The sequence below is a fragment of the Coenobita brevimanus genome, chromosome 18 (assembly GCF_032717465.1).
Source record: "Coenobita brevimanus isolate Jiangsu-jjx chromosome 18, ASM3271746v2, whole genome shotgun sequence".
Lineage (NCBI taxonomy): Eukaryota > Metazoa > Arthropoda > Malacostraca > Decapoda > Coenobitidae > Coenobita > Coenobita brevimanus.
In genome coordinates, this window is record NC_136971.1 from 2,594,700 (window position 1) to 2,611,392 (window position 16,693).

Genomic DNA, 16,693 nt, shown 5'->3' on the forward strand with positions numbered 1-16,693 from the left:
CCTATCACTGCCACCTCTGAGGTTGTTCTACTATGCTTGATCATTTTATTTCAACTTCAGTAATCCCTTTAAGACCTGGATGCCCAGGTTCCGGACATGCCAACTCCCTGACATTTTGGGCTCGGGTCCTTTGACACCAAAAATGGCCATAAATGTTAAAATCCCCACCCCCCCAAGAAAAGCTGATATGCGTTCATCCCTACTTTAAATTTGCTACGCGGTGACGAACAGATGTGTTTTGGCGCGTAGTAGAGCACCCCCTGCATCCTCCCCTCCCCAGTTCCTGCCTAACTATGATCGTGACTGCACGCTCATCACCATGGCTGCCCATGTGCTCGTTTTTGTGAATAAGCAGTGAAAAAACTGCAATACCTCACCACTAGACCATATCGGACTTTGCAGTGTTGTGCAGTGTTAAGAAATTAGAATTCAGAGTGCAAAGGATTAAGTGCAGAGTGCAACATGTTGCAACTGGCGTGGCACAAGTAAGAACAGAATGTGCAGTGTTAAACAATTATAATTCACAGTGCAAAGGTTTAAGTGCAGCACAGCACTGGATTACTGTACGTGCTTCAGCTGCACCTTCATCACTGTTAGAGCCTTAGAGGAGGCGGGCTAATCTTCCTGACAGCCACAGACATGTTGTAAGTACCCTGTACACTGCTAACTGTTTTCCATACTCGCTTCTGATTTCTCATTCTCTGGTTCCTTTTCATTTATTTCATGGAATCTGTCCCATATTTGTTTGCATAGGGTCTTAAATAGTTGCTGTACGTGTCCAGTAGGGAGTTATTTAGGTGGCTTTCAAAGTTAGGTTGGGTTGGGGTCTATAAGTACCTGTCCAGGGACATTTTTCCCAAGTTCCAGACAAAACCAAGTCCTGGACATACGTTTGGTTCTGTTACAACAGATCTTGGAGGGATTACTGTATTCTTCTTGTACTTGCCCTTTGAATTCTTGTTTTTCATTTGGCTCCTCTAATCAGAACCCTATCTACTTACACCAGTAAAACACATACTCTCTTAAGAAACAGTATCTGTGGCATTATGATATATTAGAGTGGGAAGTCCTAAGGCTGTGCATCTTGGAACATTCCTTGAATCATTATTGCTTCCGTGGCTGAGAGCCATCTGTGTGTTCTTTGCAGATTACAAAGATTATTCTGTGAATGTGGAAGTATAAATTTCTTTTTCTTACCTTCTGACTAGTGCCAAAAATTGCTGATTTAATTAAATTACAAGTGCTGTAATACTGTCCACAACAAGATGACTTTTGGAAGATTTCTATGCAAACATATTTCTGAATCATGTACTTTTTTTTTTTTTCTGCCCAGAATTGTAGTGTATATGGAATATATCTTGTAAAGATACTTCAGATTCCCTATGTTTGACATATGATAACACTGTTCCAATGCTTGATAGAGACAATGTCCAAATTTTATGTATTTTTATAAAACATTACGGGATCTGTACCAGAGTTGAAATATGACTAAAGTTCAGTTTCATAAGGCAAATAAAAGTGAGTCTTGGTATTGCTTCCGAAAGTAAAAATTGCAACATAAGTTTTACCTGCACTTTCTGCGGTGTGTAGAGTGGACTCTTGAATACCGTCATCCCTCTGCATGTGCAGGTCAGTCATATGTATGCTGACATGTATTGACACCAACCCCTCGTGAATAAATTTTGACTTACATTCATGGGCTGATGTCAGCTGTAAACTCTGGAGGCCTTCAAAGCCTTTAGTGTTTGACTAATTTTTGCCTTATTTCTGTGATGTTTGTGACAAACTGATACAGGTATCCCCAGCTGTCTAATGGAGCTGTGTCAAGTAAACTCTTAACAGGTAGCAAATTGTTATTTAACAATACATTATAAGCTGGGTTTAGTGGGGCTGTGTAAAGTGCCATTGGATATTACTCTTACATAACTACTCACCTCCACCCCGAAGATACAAAGCCAGTAATAATATACCGTTGTCAGTAAATCCCTGAAGCCACACAATACCTGTGACAGAATTCATACAGTATGCAGTAACACAATACTCATCATCATCATCATCCTGACCTCCTTTCCCACCCTAGGGCAGGGTGAGGAGTAGCAATGTCCAGACAGCCCAGAATTGCCCAGTCCAAAGGGCCATGCTTCCATTCACTCATCATTCAAGCTCCCGGAATCCTGGCTCTATCGGATACACCAAAAACATTCACCACGTTCTGTAGCTTCACATAATCGTATCTGACAGAGTCAGTCCAGACGCTGCCATGTTAAAAAGGGGTGCCAAAAATCCCTGATCATGCACTTCTCCTCACAAAATTCATCCAGCCAGCTCAATCTCCTGTCAGTTCCCTAGCCTCACCGACTTCCAAACCTCTCTTCCTCACACATTCATCCACGATATCTCTCCACCTTCTTGGCCTACCTCGCCTCCTCTCTCCTTCAAATTCACTCAGATACTCCTTCTTCACCACTCTGTTGTTATCCATTCTCTACACATGACTATACCATCTCAGTACACTCTCTTCATTTCTGGTGTCCACCGACTGCCTCACTCCGCATCTTTCACGAATCACATTATTTCATATCCTATCCACCCTCTGTACCTCACATACATTCCTCAGCAGTCCCATCTCCACTGGTCTTACTCTTGACTTTTCATTTTCATGCCATACCATAGTCTCACATCCATACAGTATGTTAAAGTTGGCACTAACACTCCTTCATGTAAGCCTCGTGCAGCTGCAACACTCAAGTCTGTGTTTCTTATCAAGACTTTCATTGCACCAGCTACTTTTCTTCCTTGTGTCACTCTACTTTTAACTTCTTTTGCACATTTACCTCTCTTTTCTATCACTGTACCCAGGTATTTGAACTCTTTCACCAATTCCAGTCTCTCTCCATTCACTGTTACATTGCACTGAGAGTCTCCTTCTCTCTCAGTAACCATCACTTTACTCTTTTCTACATTTACTCTCAAGGAACGACGTTATAGACATCTGCACACAATACTCATAACAGAAAATTGGCACCCTTACTGATTGTTAGTGCTCTTCCACCATGTTGGAGTCACAGCCGACAGTCATGATGCACAGACAGCAGACATTGACCTAGGGGTCAGGTTGGAATTCTTTTTGTATTGGGCGTATTAGATAAGTGAGGGAAGTTTAGTGAGCACTGCAGCCTGATGGTAAGCTCTTATTATTGGTTATGCAAATTGTCGGACAATGGACACTGTACCTATGTTTAAGCAGTATAGCTGTAAACCAACAAAACAGCTTCTGCAGTATGCCAAAAGTGAAAACACTTATGTGTGACAGTAAGGAAGGGGGGGAGAGGGAAGAAGAATGGGTAGCATTGAGGAAAAGCAAAATTAACCTTTATGCTACAGTGCCAAATGGTTCATTGTGAGAGGAGTCATTGTGCATCTTTCACGCCAGTGTAAACAGAGAGGAGATAAATGAGGTTGGAACCTACATGATGCTATTTCCATTTACCTCTTTTAGTCTCTCCTTTACAAGTGACAAGAAAAGATGGAAGTAAGAGAGGAGTAAGGAAGAAAATAAGTGAAGGAGAAAAGCAAGTGATTGAGGGGGGGGGGGGAGATAGCTATAGAAGGTCACCAAAAATATTGTCACCAGCTCAGGAGAGTCAGCAAAATGTAACCCTTATGCAACATACATCAACATTCATCATTGGATGGGAGGGAGAGAGTGTAAGCCTCTCTGGTAGTGATAATAGTAGTCACTCCAAGCCAGTGCAGTGGGCCCATTGTTTACACAGTTATCGTAATAGGGCAGTGTGCAGCGTTAAGTGATGATAACTTTTTGTGTGTGAAATGCTGAAACTTGTGACTTGGAAATTGTCTCTCCTGTACTTAAGTGGTGTCTCCCAGCCGGTTGATTGTGCCAAGATGGCCACCCAGTGTTTAGAGTTGCTGTGAATGTCGCCTTTCATTCTGTTTTGTGCATGAAAGGCCATTGATACACCATTGTTATTGCCAGATATCTTTGCAAGTGCATAAAAAATCGTGCAGTGTGCAATGTTAAGTGAAGTGATAACTTTTTTATGAGTGAAATACTGAAACATGTGACTTTGAAATCATATCTGGCAAGGATGCTACCCCTTGTGGAAAGAGTGGTGCTACTGAGGATGCTGAGGGTAAGTTGAAAAGGGTCAGTACATAAAAGCTCCAAAAGTAGTTTGCTTCTGACTTCTCTTGAACTGTCTTCCTCTGTCTGTGTTTCCTTCTTCTTACGAGCTTCAGTCTTTTAAATGCAGTGAGTCCAGGCACCTCAAAATGAACGAATCTTGGCTTTTTTTTTTTTCCCCCCCCCCTATCTTCCAGGCTTCTAGTCCCTTTGTCCTTGCTTAAATATATATATATATGCATATATATAGTATAGGACAGAACCCTGATGCTCTTCAGCAGTGAAGAGGACAAGTAGTCCTCATTTAACTTTTCATCTGCTCTCATGGATATGCCCCCATGTACAATTTCATCATCAACATAACTATCCATTCATCAGCATTAGCTTTATCTTAGCCCATTTTACCACTACTGTCTGAATTATATTGAACTGCTGCACCAAGTTCACAAAGATGTAGTACAGGTATCTACTTATTCTGAGGTATTTCTCTTGTAGATGATGAACAATGAATATTGCTTCATTCATGTCACTACTTGACATTAATGATGAAAAATGTGTGTAAGATGTAAATGATATGCAGAGTGAATGAAAGATTATGTTATTTATCCTGGTGTACAAAAGCCAGGAGTTCAAAAAATTATTGCTAGTACTAAACAGTGCAGCCAGATACAGGTTGCCTGATATTTGACCCATACTTCAGCATTTTTTATTTCATCTTATGACAGTAACTTAATTACCGACAGGAGCTGAAATCTCTTTTCTTTTGCATGCTAGAAAGTGCTACTGTTCTTAGACATACAGTTATGTAGTAAAAATTTGTTGGACTGATTTTTGCCAGGTGTTGAAAAACTTACTGTAATAATAAAGGACATGCTGTAACCATTATGCAGTACATTATCAACATACCTTAAAGTATTGTAGTCCCTCACTGTATTGAACCTTGATATGATGGATTTTGGATTTATCAGACCCCTCTGAGCCCATCATAACAAACTAAGATCAGTAAATGGGGTGGTACAGTGTACAGTACATGTGTTTCCTTGCAGTTCCTAGGGGATGAAGAGGAAACTAACATGGCATCACTATTTCGGCTGTGTATATAGGTAGTACTCTCTATTATTGATAATGTAATTTTGCTGCTTCAGAATGGCTCTTGCTGAAACCTTCAGTGCCAGCTGTGGGATCCTTGCTTTGGATGAACCAACCACCAACCTCGACCGGGAAAATATTAATGCTCTCTCACTTGCTTTGGTCCAGTAAGTACAATATCAAGGCATTTTCTTCATAAGAACTGTTGATGTGGTAGGTGGGGGGCACCCACCTCCACTCAGTTGATTTGGTGCTACCTTCAGAATTGTACACAAGTGACAAAGCAAATGGTTTCCTACTTTCCAGGAAACCAGTTACTTAGTTGGGTAGTAACCATATTACTAATAATGGACACTTGGTGGTCTAGTGGGATAAGTCATTCCAACAGATATGGCCTGTCAGGATTCAGTTCAGTGGTGTAGATGGGGTTTATCACTTACATAAAGCCACAGACATGCATGTTACTGTTCACTCATATTTTAAATGCCCTGAATAATTCCTTAGCCCCCAGACTTCTATGTTCCTGACATTAGGAGCAGTATAGAACTGAAAGATGGATGGTTTATTTAAGGTATTTGAAATCTATCTATCTATCGATAGCCCGACGCCCTAATCCCGCAAAGGGTGGCCGCAGACAAAACGCCTCCAAGTCACTCTGTCACCCACCTTTTGACTCCCCTCCCCCCAACTCACCCCCCACTCCCTCATATACCTCTCAACTCCATCCCTCCACCTCATCCTCGGTCTACCCCTCCCTTCTTAATATTTAAGTACTGTTGTATCGGCCATAGTATTACATATTTTTTGAGTCATGTGAATTTCTTAGCTCTTGCTTTTATTGAATACAGTGCAGTTGTTAATATTCTTTCAAGGGGAAAACTGCAGGTGAATTTTTGTATGACTGCTGCGTACAATATTCATGATAAAGATTAATCTTTCTCACTGAAAGTTATAACTTGGTAATCAAACAAGGTTTGTCATCATCGTCATAATCATCATCCCAGGTCCTTTTTTGGTCTGCCTCTTGCAACTCTACCCTCGACACTTGCACTTCTCACCTTCTGCACCCATTTGTTATCCTTCATCCTCTCATCACACCCAAACTACCTCAATCTAGCCCTCCTCATAACAACACTGCTACTCCAGTCTAATCAAGCTGACCCATCAACTGTAGTTAGTCAACCACCCCTGCAGGGCCATTCCTTGCGTTGGACCAGTGTTTGCATGCAACAGACAACACTTGACCACAAAACAAACATCAGTAAACTCTACAAAACACTAAACAGCATCACACTTTCCAGCAGCAACACCACACAATCACACGCTGCCATTACAACAACAGACACCATACCCTCAAACAAACAACAAGCAAACACTCTCATCAATCACTTTTCACAAGTCAGCCATCTAAACCCCCATCCCGAAGACCGATGTATCATCCGAAGTAAGAGACAGTTCCCTACAGACCCAGACTATGCACCTTTCGCTTACAACCAGACGAAGCACATCATTAACAACCTCAGGCACTCATCTGCTTGTGGACCAGACAACATAAGCAACAGTCACCTTAAACACCTAGGACCACAAGGCATACAAGCACTCGCCAACATATCAAACTACAGCTACTCACACAACATAATACCCAACATCTGGAAGCATGGCAATATCATCACTATCCCTAAACCCAACAAAGACCTCACGTTACCCTCCTCACTTCGCCCCATCACACTCCTCTGCACCCCCTCTAAAGTCACTGAACGACTGGTACTACAACTAGTCACACCTCACATTCCCTTAGCCCAGTCACAACATGGCTTTAGGCCACTACACTCCACAACCACCCTTCTTACAGACCTTACACAGAGAGTTTTTGATGGCATGAATTCAGCTAGGCCACCACACTGAACACTCCTAGGCACACTGGACATTAGCAAAGCTTTTGATGCCATCCCCCGCCACAACCTCACAAACAAAATACTCAACACAGACATGCACAATAACACAAAAAGATGGCTGGCAAACTACTTAGCAGGCAGATGTGCACACGTAACATTTGCTGGTCAGTCTTCTAACATCAGAAACATCACAAATGGCATCCCCCAAGGATCTGTTTTGTACCCTACACTCTTTAACCTATACATGCACGACGTACCCACACCCCACACACCACAGATACACATAGCTTCCTATGCAGATGATATAACACTTACATGTACGCACCAAAATGCAAACACAGCTGGACACATCATTCAACCTTACCTCAACACACTACACGAATGGTTCACCACAAACAGGCTCAAAATAGCCCCAGCCAAATCTACAGTGACTCTTCTCACAAACTGGACAGCAGAACACAGTCACATCCCACACCTCACCATAAACAACACCCCCCTACCACACACACACACACACACACACAAAATCCTTGGTGTAACATACAATACATCAATGTCATTTAAACAACACATCACAAACATTAAAAATAAAATAACACCAAGACTCAATGCTTTGAAGTCACTTGCCCATACAACATTCAGACCCAACAAAGAAACCACCACCACAGTATACAAACAATACATTTCAGTGATGAATTATGCAAGCCCTGCCTGGGCTTCTAACCTCACCAAAACACACTACAACACTCTACAGACCATACAGAATAAGGCCCTAAAAATAATCACAGGCTGCACAGCTACTACACCCACAGACCACCTATATCAAGAAACCAAAATCCTCAAAGTCAAGGATCACCTAGACATGAGAGGCACCCAGTTTCTTGCTGCAGCCTCCACAAACCCACAACATCCACTACAGTACATGACAGGACATACACCCACACCAAGGAACATCAACACAACACCCAGCACATGATACCATACACAAATACTGTCATCTCTCCCCCCTCGCCCACCTCAGACCAGCTTCCAGAAGCATATCCACACTCAGATCACTTGCCGCTCCATTCAGTCACTTAAAGACAACACACAGCTGCATGCATGGCCTCCTGACATCCACCCTTCTGAATCCTATCTTCCTCGTGAGGACAGGGTCCACCTGGCCAGGCTGAGATGTGGGCACCATCCAGCCCTGTTAAGCTACCAGAAGAGGCTGGATGACTCCGTTGCTGATGCCTGTCCAGTATGCAACACAGCACCCCATACTATTAAGCACATTATGGAAGACTTCATGGGGGACGACAACACTTGATACTAACCCGAGTCTATTTCTCTATTTTCGTCACTGTTATCACTCATGGGGTATCACTTATTCGCGCTTCAACATATCAAACATCAGTATTATCAAATTACTTACAGAATTCCTTGGAGGGGGGAGGGAGGGAGGATGACGACAGTACTGACCATCCGTCACATTTCACGGTCAGTGAGCGAGTCACACGCCAGTCTTGCGTGGTGGAAGGAGGGGAGGGGAGGATGACGGCTTACACAATTTAAAATTTTCGTTACTATAGACTTGTGATAGACTCACTGTGATGCCTTTCCCCTTACAGTTGATAACCCCCCAAAAATGACATTCCCTAATTACAATAATCACTCTCCACAACCTCTCTCAATACACTTGCATCAGAGAAAGAGAGAAAAAAAAAAGCACTAAAAATCATCATGCCTTACACAACTTTGCACATGCGTACATGATGCTGGATTACGTGACCATAGGCACATATTCCTAACTGCTTGAAGTTTTAATATTATAAGGAGACTTGGTACTAATAAAGTACAGTAGATAAAAAAAAGACTTAGCAACTAGGTAACTTAATCTACATTCTGATCACGTTCACATGGAAATAGCCATACCCTGGCCACACGCTCTCACTTAACCGGACTTTTGGTCGTAAAATGAACAAAATACAACTCATTATTACCTCTGGACACTACACCACTACATCTCATGCACCCACTTTTCTCAAACACTGCACAAAGCAGAGTTACTTTCCACACCCTTGTGGCAAATTGCACAGGGCCATACTCCCCTTGCTTTGGTTGTACAGTACTGCCACCAGACTGGATATCATCGCTTTTGTTTTATTCACGTTTACTCTCAAACCCTCGTACCCCATTCCATCTTGCCACTTCCTAACTCTTTCCTCTGCCTCCCTCTCATTCTCCACTGTCAACACCAGGTCATTAGCATACAATGTCTCGTGTAGGAGTCCATTTCTGAAGTCATGTGACAGAGCCTCAAGCACAGTGATAAACATTAAGGGGCTCTGATGCATGCCAACGTTTTCGTTTTCGTTTTTAAAGGCTCCAACATGCTTGCATGTGTCGGCCTTGGTCACCTAATGGCGGCTCTCCATGCTGCACGATCCATTGCAGCCTCCCTGTTCAGTCCCTTAACCCTAAGGTCACACTTAATGACCTCGTCCCATGTCTTTCTCGGTCTACCCCTCATAACCCCACCCCCAATATTAACACTTCTCACCTTCCTCACCCAACTATCATCCCCCATCCTCTCCATATGTCCAAACCACCTCAATCTACCTCTCCTCATCACAACACCAATACACTCCAGTCCCATCCTACCTCTCAACTCTTCCATTGTAAACCCAGCCCCTCCAGGCCTTGGACACAGGGACGCACTGCACATCCACCTAATCATTGTCATTTCTGTACGTCTGAGCCGGCGAATGTCTTCCTCCTTCACTGCCCAGGTCTCACTGCCATACAGCATTACACTCCTAACACACGCTGCATACAAAGACCTCTTAGCACGTAGGGAGAGCCCCCTCAATGTCAGGAGAGGCAAGAGCTCCCTGAACTTCTTCCAACCACTTCTCACCCTAGCCACAGAGCTAGCTCCAGCCCCACCTCCAGCACACAACATGTCTCCTAAATAACAAAACTCTTCCACACACTGAAGAGATTCACCAGCAAGTTCAATTCTTTCACGTCTGACGATCTCCACCTGCTCACCCCGGCACGCCAACATTCACGGAAAACTCATCACTCAAATATCCGTTCACTCTCACCTACATGCAAGCACCCTGATACATTGCGATAACCACTTTAACCAGCCACTACTTGATACCAAGCTTTTTCATTGCACACTTTACCACCTCCTGCGGAACCCTGCCAAAGGCCTTTTCCAAATCAACAAAAGCAAAGTTAAGCTCCCTCTTCTTTCCAGTATATTCTTCCTGAACTTTGCCCAACATTGATTATTGCATCAGTGGTCCCTTTGCATGAAACAAATCCAAATTGCATCTCATCAGTATTTACTCTTCCCCTTATCAGTGGGAAGTAAAAGCTAAGACAAAAGGAGAATGAAATGAGATAAATGAAAAACTGACAAGGGCTCGACCCATCTGAATGGGCCACATTGTCATTTACTCACCATTCAAGCCCTCCAGAATCCTGACTCCACTCCAATCATGAACTTTTGTACTTAGACACTTCATTACAAATATTGTAGTTTCATATTAGTCACAAATCTCCACAGTACCAGTAGCCATATTACTTAGAAGATGAGTCAGGTTCTGTTTAGATTGAGGATTAATTTTTTTCCAGAATTTTAAACAAGAGAATGTCGCAGAGGAATCAGCAGCTGATTGTAATTACTCACGATAGTGAATTCTTGGAGAAGTTGGCACGGGCTGAATTCATTGATAGCTACTATGAAGTTACAAGGGATGAAAGGTAAGGAAGATCATAGTAAAGTGTACTTCATGAGGAATTATGTTCATGCAGTCATGTACAGTTTGTGTTTACCTTTAGACACCACTGACAGTTCCAGCATGTTTAGTTACCATCAGGTGATGTTAGCTTTCCATGTGTTGCGATCTTGAGCCATTACCATGCTCCATCCCCTGGCTTGGAGCTCATCAGGCAGGTTGTTACCCTCATGTTATCCATGGTCTGCCTCTGGGCACCCCTTCCTCCACATTTTTACCTGCAGCCCCCCTCAGCCAGCCATCCTTTCAGCTTGACCAAACCAACCCAGTCTACCGGTTTGGATTGATATTATTTATGCCAAATCTCTTTCAGCACAGTATTCACGGGTTTGTCATTCAGTGAGACCCAACTTATCCACCACAGCATTCTCATTTCTGTGCATTCCATGCTGCATGTATTCTCTTCCCTGACAGACCCAGTTTCATTGTCATACAACAGGCATCAGTAGCCTTTCTGAGTTTGTGGGCCAGAATATCATTTCGGTACAGTTCACAGGCCACTTTACTGTGGAATTATCCTAAAGATGCTTTTACTATCTATCTATCTATTGCCAGACACCATAATCCCATAAGGGGTGGCCATTTTACTTTATTTGTTTTACGGGGAGGGGCACTAACCCTCCACCAACCCACTTGTTGACACGGAGGGAACACGTATGGTTTGGTTATATGGTTACCACCCAACATTGTAAATGGTTTCTTGGCTTACAGGAAACCATTTGGCTTGTCACTCAATGTAAAGCCGCCTGTAAAGGAAAGAAAAGCAGCAAGAAGTGACAGGAAGGATGGGAGAAATAGGAAGAGAGGAGGGCAGGCACAGAAAAAGAATGATAAAGGCTAAGGAAGAAGTAGGCAGCAATACATCAAGTGAGTGGATTGTGGTGGCCACCACCTACCACTAAGGATGCAGTTGAAAAAATCCATTGTATACCTGTAATACTTTATCGTATATTGTCATACTGTATATAACATGGGTTCAGTGGGGATACAGTTTTGGCCAAGGATCATCCCCTTAACAAAGCTTAAAAACAAGGTTCCAGCTCTCCTAAACTGGTTGTTATTTCACTTCACTGCACCTCTGCTGCTTGAACTCCAGCACCACACTATTGTTCCAACACTGACACTAACACACCTGATAATGACAAGTGCAAATGCCATCTTAGAACAAATAAATGACTGTAGACTTGCTTGAGGACAACTGTATAAGTGAAAATAATTGTACACTGACCAGTGAGGTTTTGTACAGGAGCATAATCATCATATAAGTGAAAATTCTATCGTACATCGAAAAAGGTCCAAGTTATTTCACCATCATATAAGCAATTCATCACATACAGAGTCATCATATAACAAGGGTCTGCTGTACTCCAAAACAGAAAAATACCAGCATAGTAAAAGTTAATGTCTATTTACTATCGTTCACGTGGTCAATCAGTCAGCCACCTCGTCACCTCACTGAATCAACCCTTCATTTGGTAGGGTCACGGTGGTTAGTATATCTGAAGTTAGGTTAACAAGGTCCTATATAACGAGGGTTTACTGTACTCTCAGGCTACTCTGCCTCATACTTTTGATGGCTGACAGTGCTTTGTAACATCCCTTCCTTACAAATTTGCTTTTGTATCTGGCATATCAATGATCTTGTAAATGTTACATTTGCAGTCTGTGTTGGTATTAAAAAGACACGAATAACAGGTAAAGGAGAATACCATGGTGTAATAACACGTAAAGGAGAATGCTGTGGTGTAATAAAAAGGTAAAGGATGACTGTTAATATAAAGTAATTGCCATTTAGTTTTGTTAGTGTTATAATAGCATAAAGATGTTTGCAGATAGTCAGTAATATTTATTATATTACTGTACTTACCATTTTCATTTGCATACTGAATGAATTTGTATCCATGCGTTGTGAATATCCTTTGCTATATGATCTACTGTTATAGGAAAATGCATGATTAATTCACAGTTCTTTAGTCCTGATTTGTACCAAGAGTACAAGAGTAATGAAGAAAAATGGATTCCAGTTCCATTCCAGTTACACCCCTTCCCCTCCCCCCTCTCTATCTCTCATTTTAAACACTTGGGTTGTGTCTTTGAGCTTCTTTTTTAAATATATGTGAGCTGAGATTTGTAATGGGACTTGATAAACTTCATTCTTGTGAAAAGCTGTTTACATTAATGCATGCTGCCAAACAAGGAGTCCTCATCTTTGAAAATGCAGTAAGGTTTGCATGTTTATCTAAACTGTAGGTGAAAATTCATGTGCTTATCACATAGTCCAGTGGACTTCAGGTTGTCCATGTTTGTCAAACAACAAACTCTTATCACACATATTTTGTTTAGAATACCCTTGGCATGAAAGAAGAACTTCGTGAGGAGAAACAATAATTCCAAAAATTTCTTCTATCCAATTTTCATTTTAGCAGTGGACTAGATTCCGCTTCTCCTGCACTCAGAATTTCCCCCAGGTAATACAACTCCTCTGTGCATTCCATGTGACTGTCTCCTCAAGTGGCACTTTCTATTCTGTTCTCCACAGCCCAGATACTCCCACATAACACACGCTGAAAATTTCTCACATCCTGCAAAATGCTTGTAACACCACTGCATCTGTTGTGGATTCATTTATTACACAAGGTAGTTGTAGGTGAGGGCGCTTACTCTCCTCTCACTCGATGTAGTGTGCTCTTGGGCACCTGCCGTTTCCTCTCTTCCTTCCTTCCTTTTCATCCTTCCTCTTTTTTCTGTCTTTCCTTTATTCTTTCATCCTCCTCCTTCTGTCTACAGGTGACTGTACACTTAATGACAAGCAAAATGATTTCTTGTAACTACGCTGGGTGGTAACCATATAACCAAATTTTGGCACCTGGTGTTTTAATGGGTAATTAAGGCACTCTAGTCAGATTGAGCTGGTGCAGGTTTATATCCAAGGGGTGGTTGGGGTTTATTGCTCATGTAATGCCACTTCAGGGATGAGTGAGGCTGGTCACTCTTATCTTAAATGTTAGGACCAACTTGCCTAGCCCCGGGCTTCTACACTTCTCGTGGGGCAACACTGGATTAGATGATGGATGGATGGTAGAATTTCCCTTAACACCCTTCCTACTGACAGCCCTAATTCTCTGCATGAGCATTAGAGGATAGAGACCTTAATAGTGAAAGTTGATTTTGCAATGGTCAGTTAAATATATGGGCTGACCTATTTGATCCCATAGGGTTGTGCCGGTCTTGGAAGGCATATGACTTATTGGAACAGTGTGCTATCATTTCATGTTTTTTGGATAGAGTATCAACCCACCAGTTGCCTTTTCCCTGGATTTGTGATGCTGAAAGCATGATTTGGCAAGCGAATGATATTAGAAGCTTTCATATGTCAGTGTAAGAACCTTCTCAAAGCATGGGAAGTCAGTCTCTCAACACACAGCTGAGGTGTGGGCCATGATGAAGTAAAGGCTTATGTTATCAAGTTCTGTTCCAACAGAGGGAAAAAGTAGGGCTGGTTTGAGCTCTTTTCCATTTGAGAAGGGGTGGTGATTGTGTAGATAATGCCCTTTTTTTTGGGGGGAGGGGGGACATTTATGTTGCCTTGAGTATTGTCAATCCTATCCCAGAGGTTTGGCTGAAACTGGTAGAACAGGAAAGAGAGCTTAAAAAGACTAAATCTTCACAAAACAGAGTGAGAAAGATGAGGCTGATGGTGTTGAATGTACAGTAGGATATTGCCAAAAATGTCTAACTGGTGCCAGAAAAACACCATTGTTAGTGAAAACGTTATTTGCATGACATTAAAATACATGTGTAAAGGGTTTGTTGGTGCTGCCACCCCAGGACTTTTACCCATTTTTCCCATTTGAAGCCCTCCTATCACTACTTTTTTTATCTGAAATAAGAAGACCAATTACTAAATCATCATGAGTAATATAAGACTCACCTTAAAGGAGTTAATGAGATGTTTAATGTGATGATTGTTCCGAGGCTTGCACATGGAGGCTACAGTGACGTACACCCTGACCCCTTGCCGGCCTCATCTCCACTCCTGTCTCTCGCACCAGGGTCATCCATTCCTCTCAATACTTCACCACATCCCACAAAGTCAGAATCTTCAGGCGTGTCCCTAGTGTCATCAATGTCTTCATCTGCTTGAAACCCTCTCTGTTGTTCTTCCTCGGATGATTGTCGTTGTGAAAGAAAGTGAGTGATGAGTGACTGTTGTCGGACATTGACTTGGTTGTGATACTGTTTCTGGTATTTTCTTGAAATCTGATTTACAAGTCCAATCATTTGCTCCCTTTTGCCTGAGTCACTCTCAGTGTCATGAATCATGTCATGAAGGCTGGAGCAGACACCTAAGCAGTAGGAGTGACAGCTTCTGTGTTGTCACTTTTCTCTGCCCTGGCTCTTCTGAATGACTCGTTGCATTACCACTATCACCATCTTCTTCGTCATCCACTATATCCTTGATGTCGTCAGCATTGCCATCATGCAGCATTTCTTCCAATTCTCCACGAGTCACTTTTCAAATCCTGAAGCTGGGACATTGCGGAGAGAGGCCTTTGCCTCATCTCGTATCTGAGGGCCACTAACACTTGCATTTTCCCTCATTCTCCAAGCTAACCATTTCATTAGATAATACTCGGTTATCACTAACAATCCGTTTCTGTCACCTTTGTCATTCATAGCTCGCTTAGCATTTCCATCACTACCATAATATTTCTTAGCCAGTGCAGTACTGTACTCTTCTTTGTCTCTTCTAAGTTTCTCTTTATATTTCACACTGTAGACTCGAGACAGTTCAATTTTTTCACAATGTCAGTGATTCGTTCACCACATATAATCAGCTCAACAATCTTTTCCTTATCCTTGGCTGACTATGCACACTTTTTGTGGCTTTGTCTTTTACCGTTGAGTTCTTTTTTGGCAGTCACTTTAGAAGTTCCAGGGCATTCTAGTGAATGATCATTCTAAAACTAAATACACTCATCAGTACATTGAGTAAATTTCTTCCATTACGCCATCAACAAACAACCATAGGTACGGCTTAACGAATATGTTGATAAAAACAGAGGAAAACTTTTCAGCAGGAAAAGGTAGTTAATTCCATCCATCCATCATCCAATCCTACATTGCCCCATGAGGAGCGTAGGGGCCTAGGGCTAGGCAGTTGGTCCCAACATTTAAGATGAGAGTGACCAGCCTCACTCATCCCTGAGTGGCATTAAATGAGCAATCAACCCCAACCATCCCTTGGATATAAACCTTCACCGGCTCAATCCAACTGGAGCGCAATAATTACCCACTAAACCACCAGGCGCCAAAATTTGGTTATATGGTTACCACCCAGCGTCATTTCCAAAATACTTTGGTTAGTAGGCTACAACAGAATCCTGCATTTCATAATGTAACTTGTACCTTGTTCATTTTCATATTCATCCACATAAAAAAGTGGATATCTTCTAATCTGTTGCATTATTCATTTCAGGGGCTTATCTTTAATAAGAGAACATCAGGTAAGCCATATCTGATGCACGACGTGTACATTCTTGGAAAATAACAGTTACTGTTGCCTACTGGTTGTAATTTTTCAGGCAGTTTTAGTAATACTGTACTTGTACACATTCCCCAAGGAGTGTTTATTCTGTTGTGATATCACATGTCATTTATTTATTTATTTATTTATTTATTTTTTAATTATTATTATTTTTTTTTTTACTGCTCTGGAATCTCCTAAACTGCGGCTTTGTGGGACAGTGCACACCATGATTTGAAAATTC

The 16,693-nt window shown here is 42.0% G+C and overlaps 1 protein-coding gene across 1 annotated transcript in view; it reads left to right on the top strand.

Moving 5' to 3' along the window:
* The window catches only part of rad50 (DNA repair protein rad50), a 120,772-nt gene extending 104,299 nt beyond the window's left edge, over positions 1-16,473 (top strand). The window contains exons 25-27 of the mRNA XM_080265983.1: positions 5,290-5,400; positions 10,759-10,887; positions 16,402-16,473. Coding sequence (XP_080122109.1) covers positions 5,290-5,400; positions 10,759-10,887; positions 16,402-16,444 — 283 coding nt within the window. The 3' untranslated portion in view covers positions 16,445-16,473. The remainder of the gene's footprint in view (positions 1-5,289; positions 5,401-10,758; positions 10,888-16,401) is intronic.
* Positions 16,474-16,693: the final 220 nt, after the last annotated feature.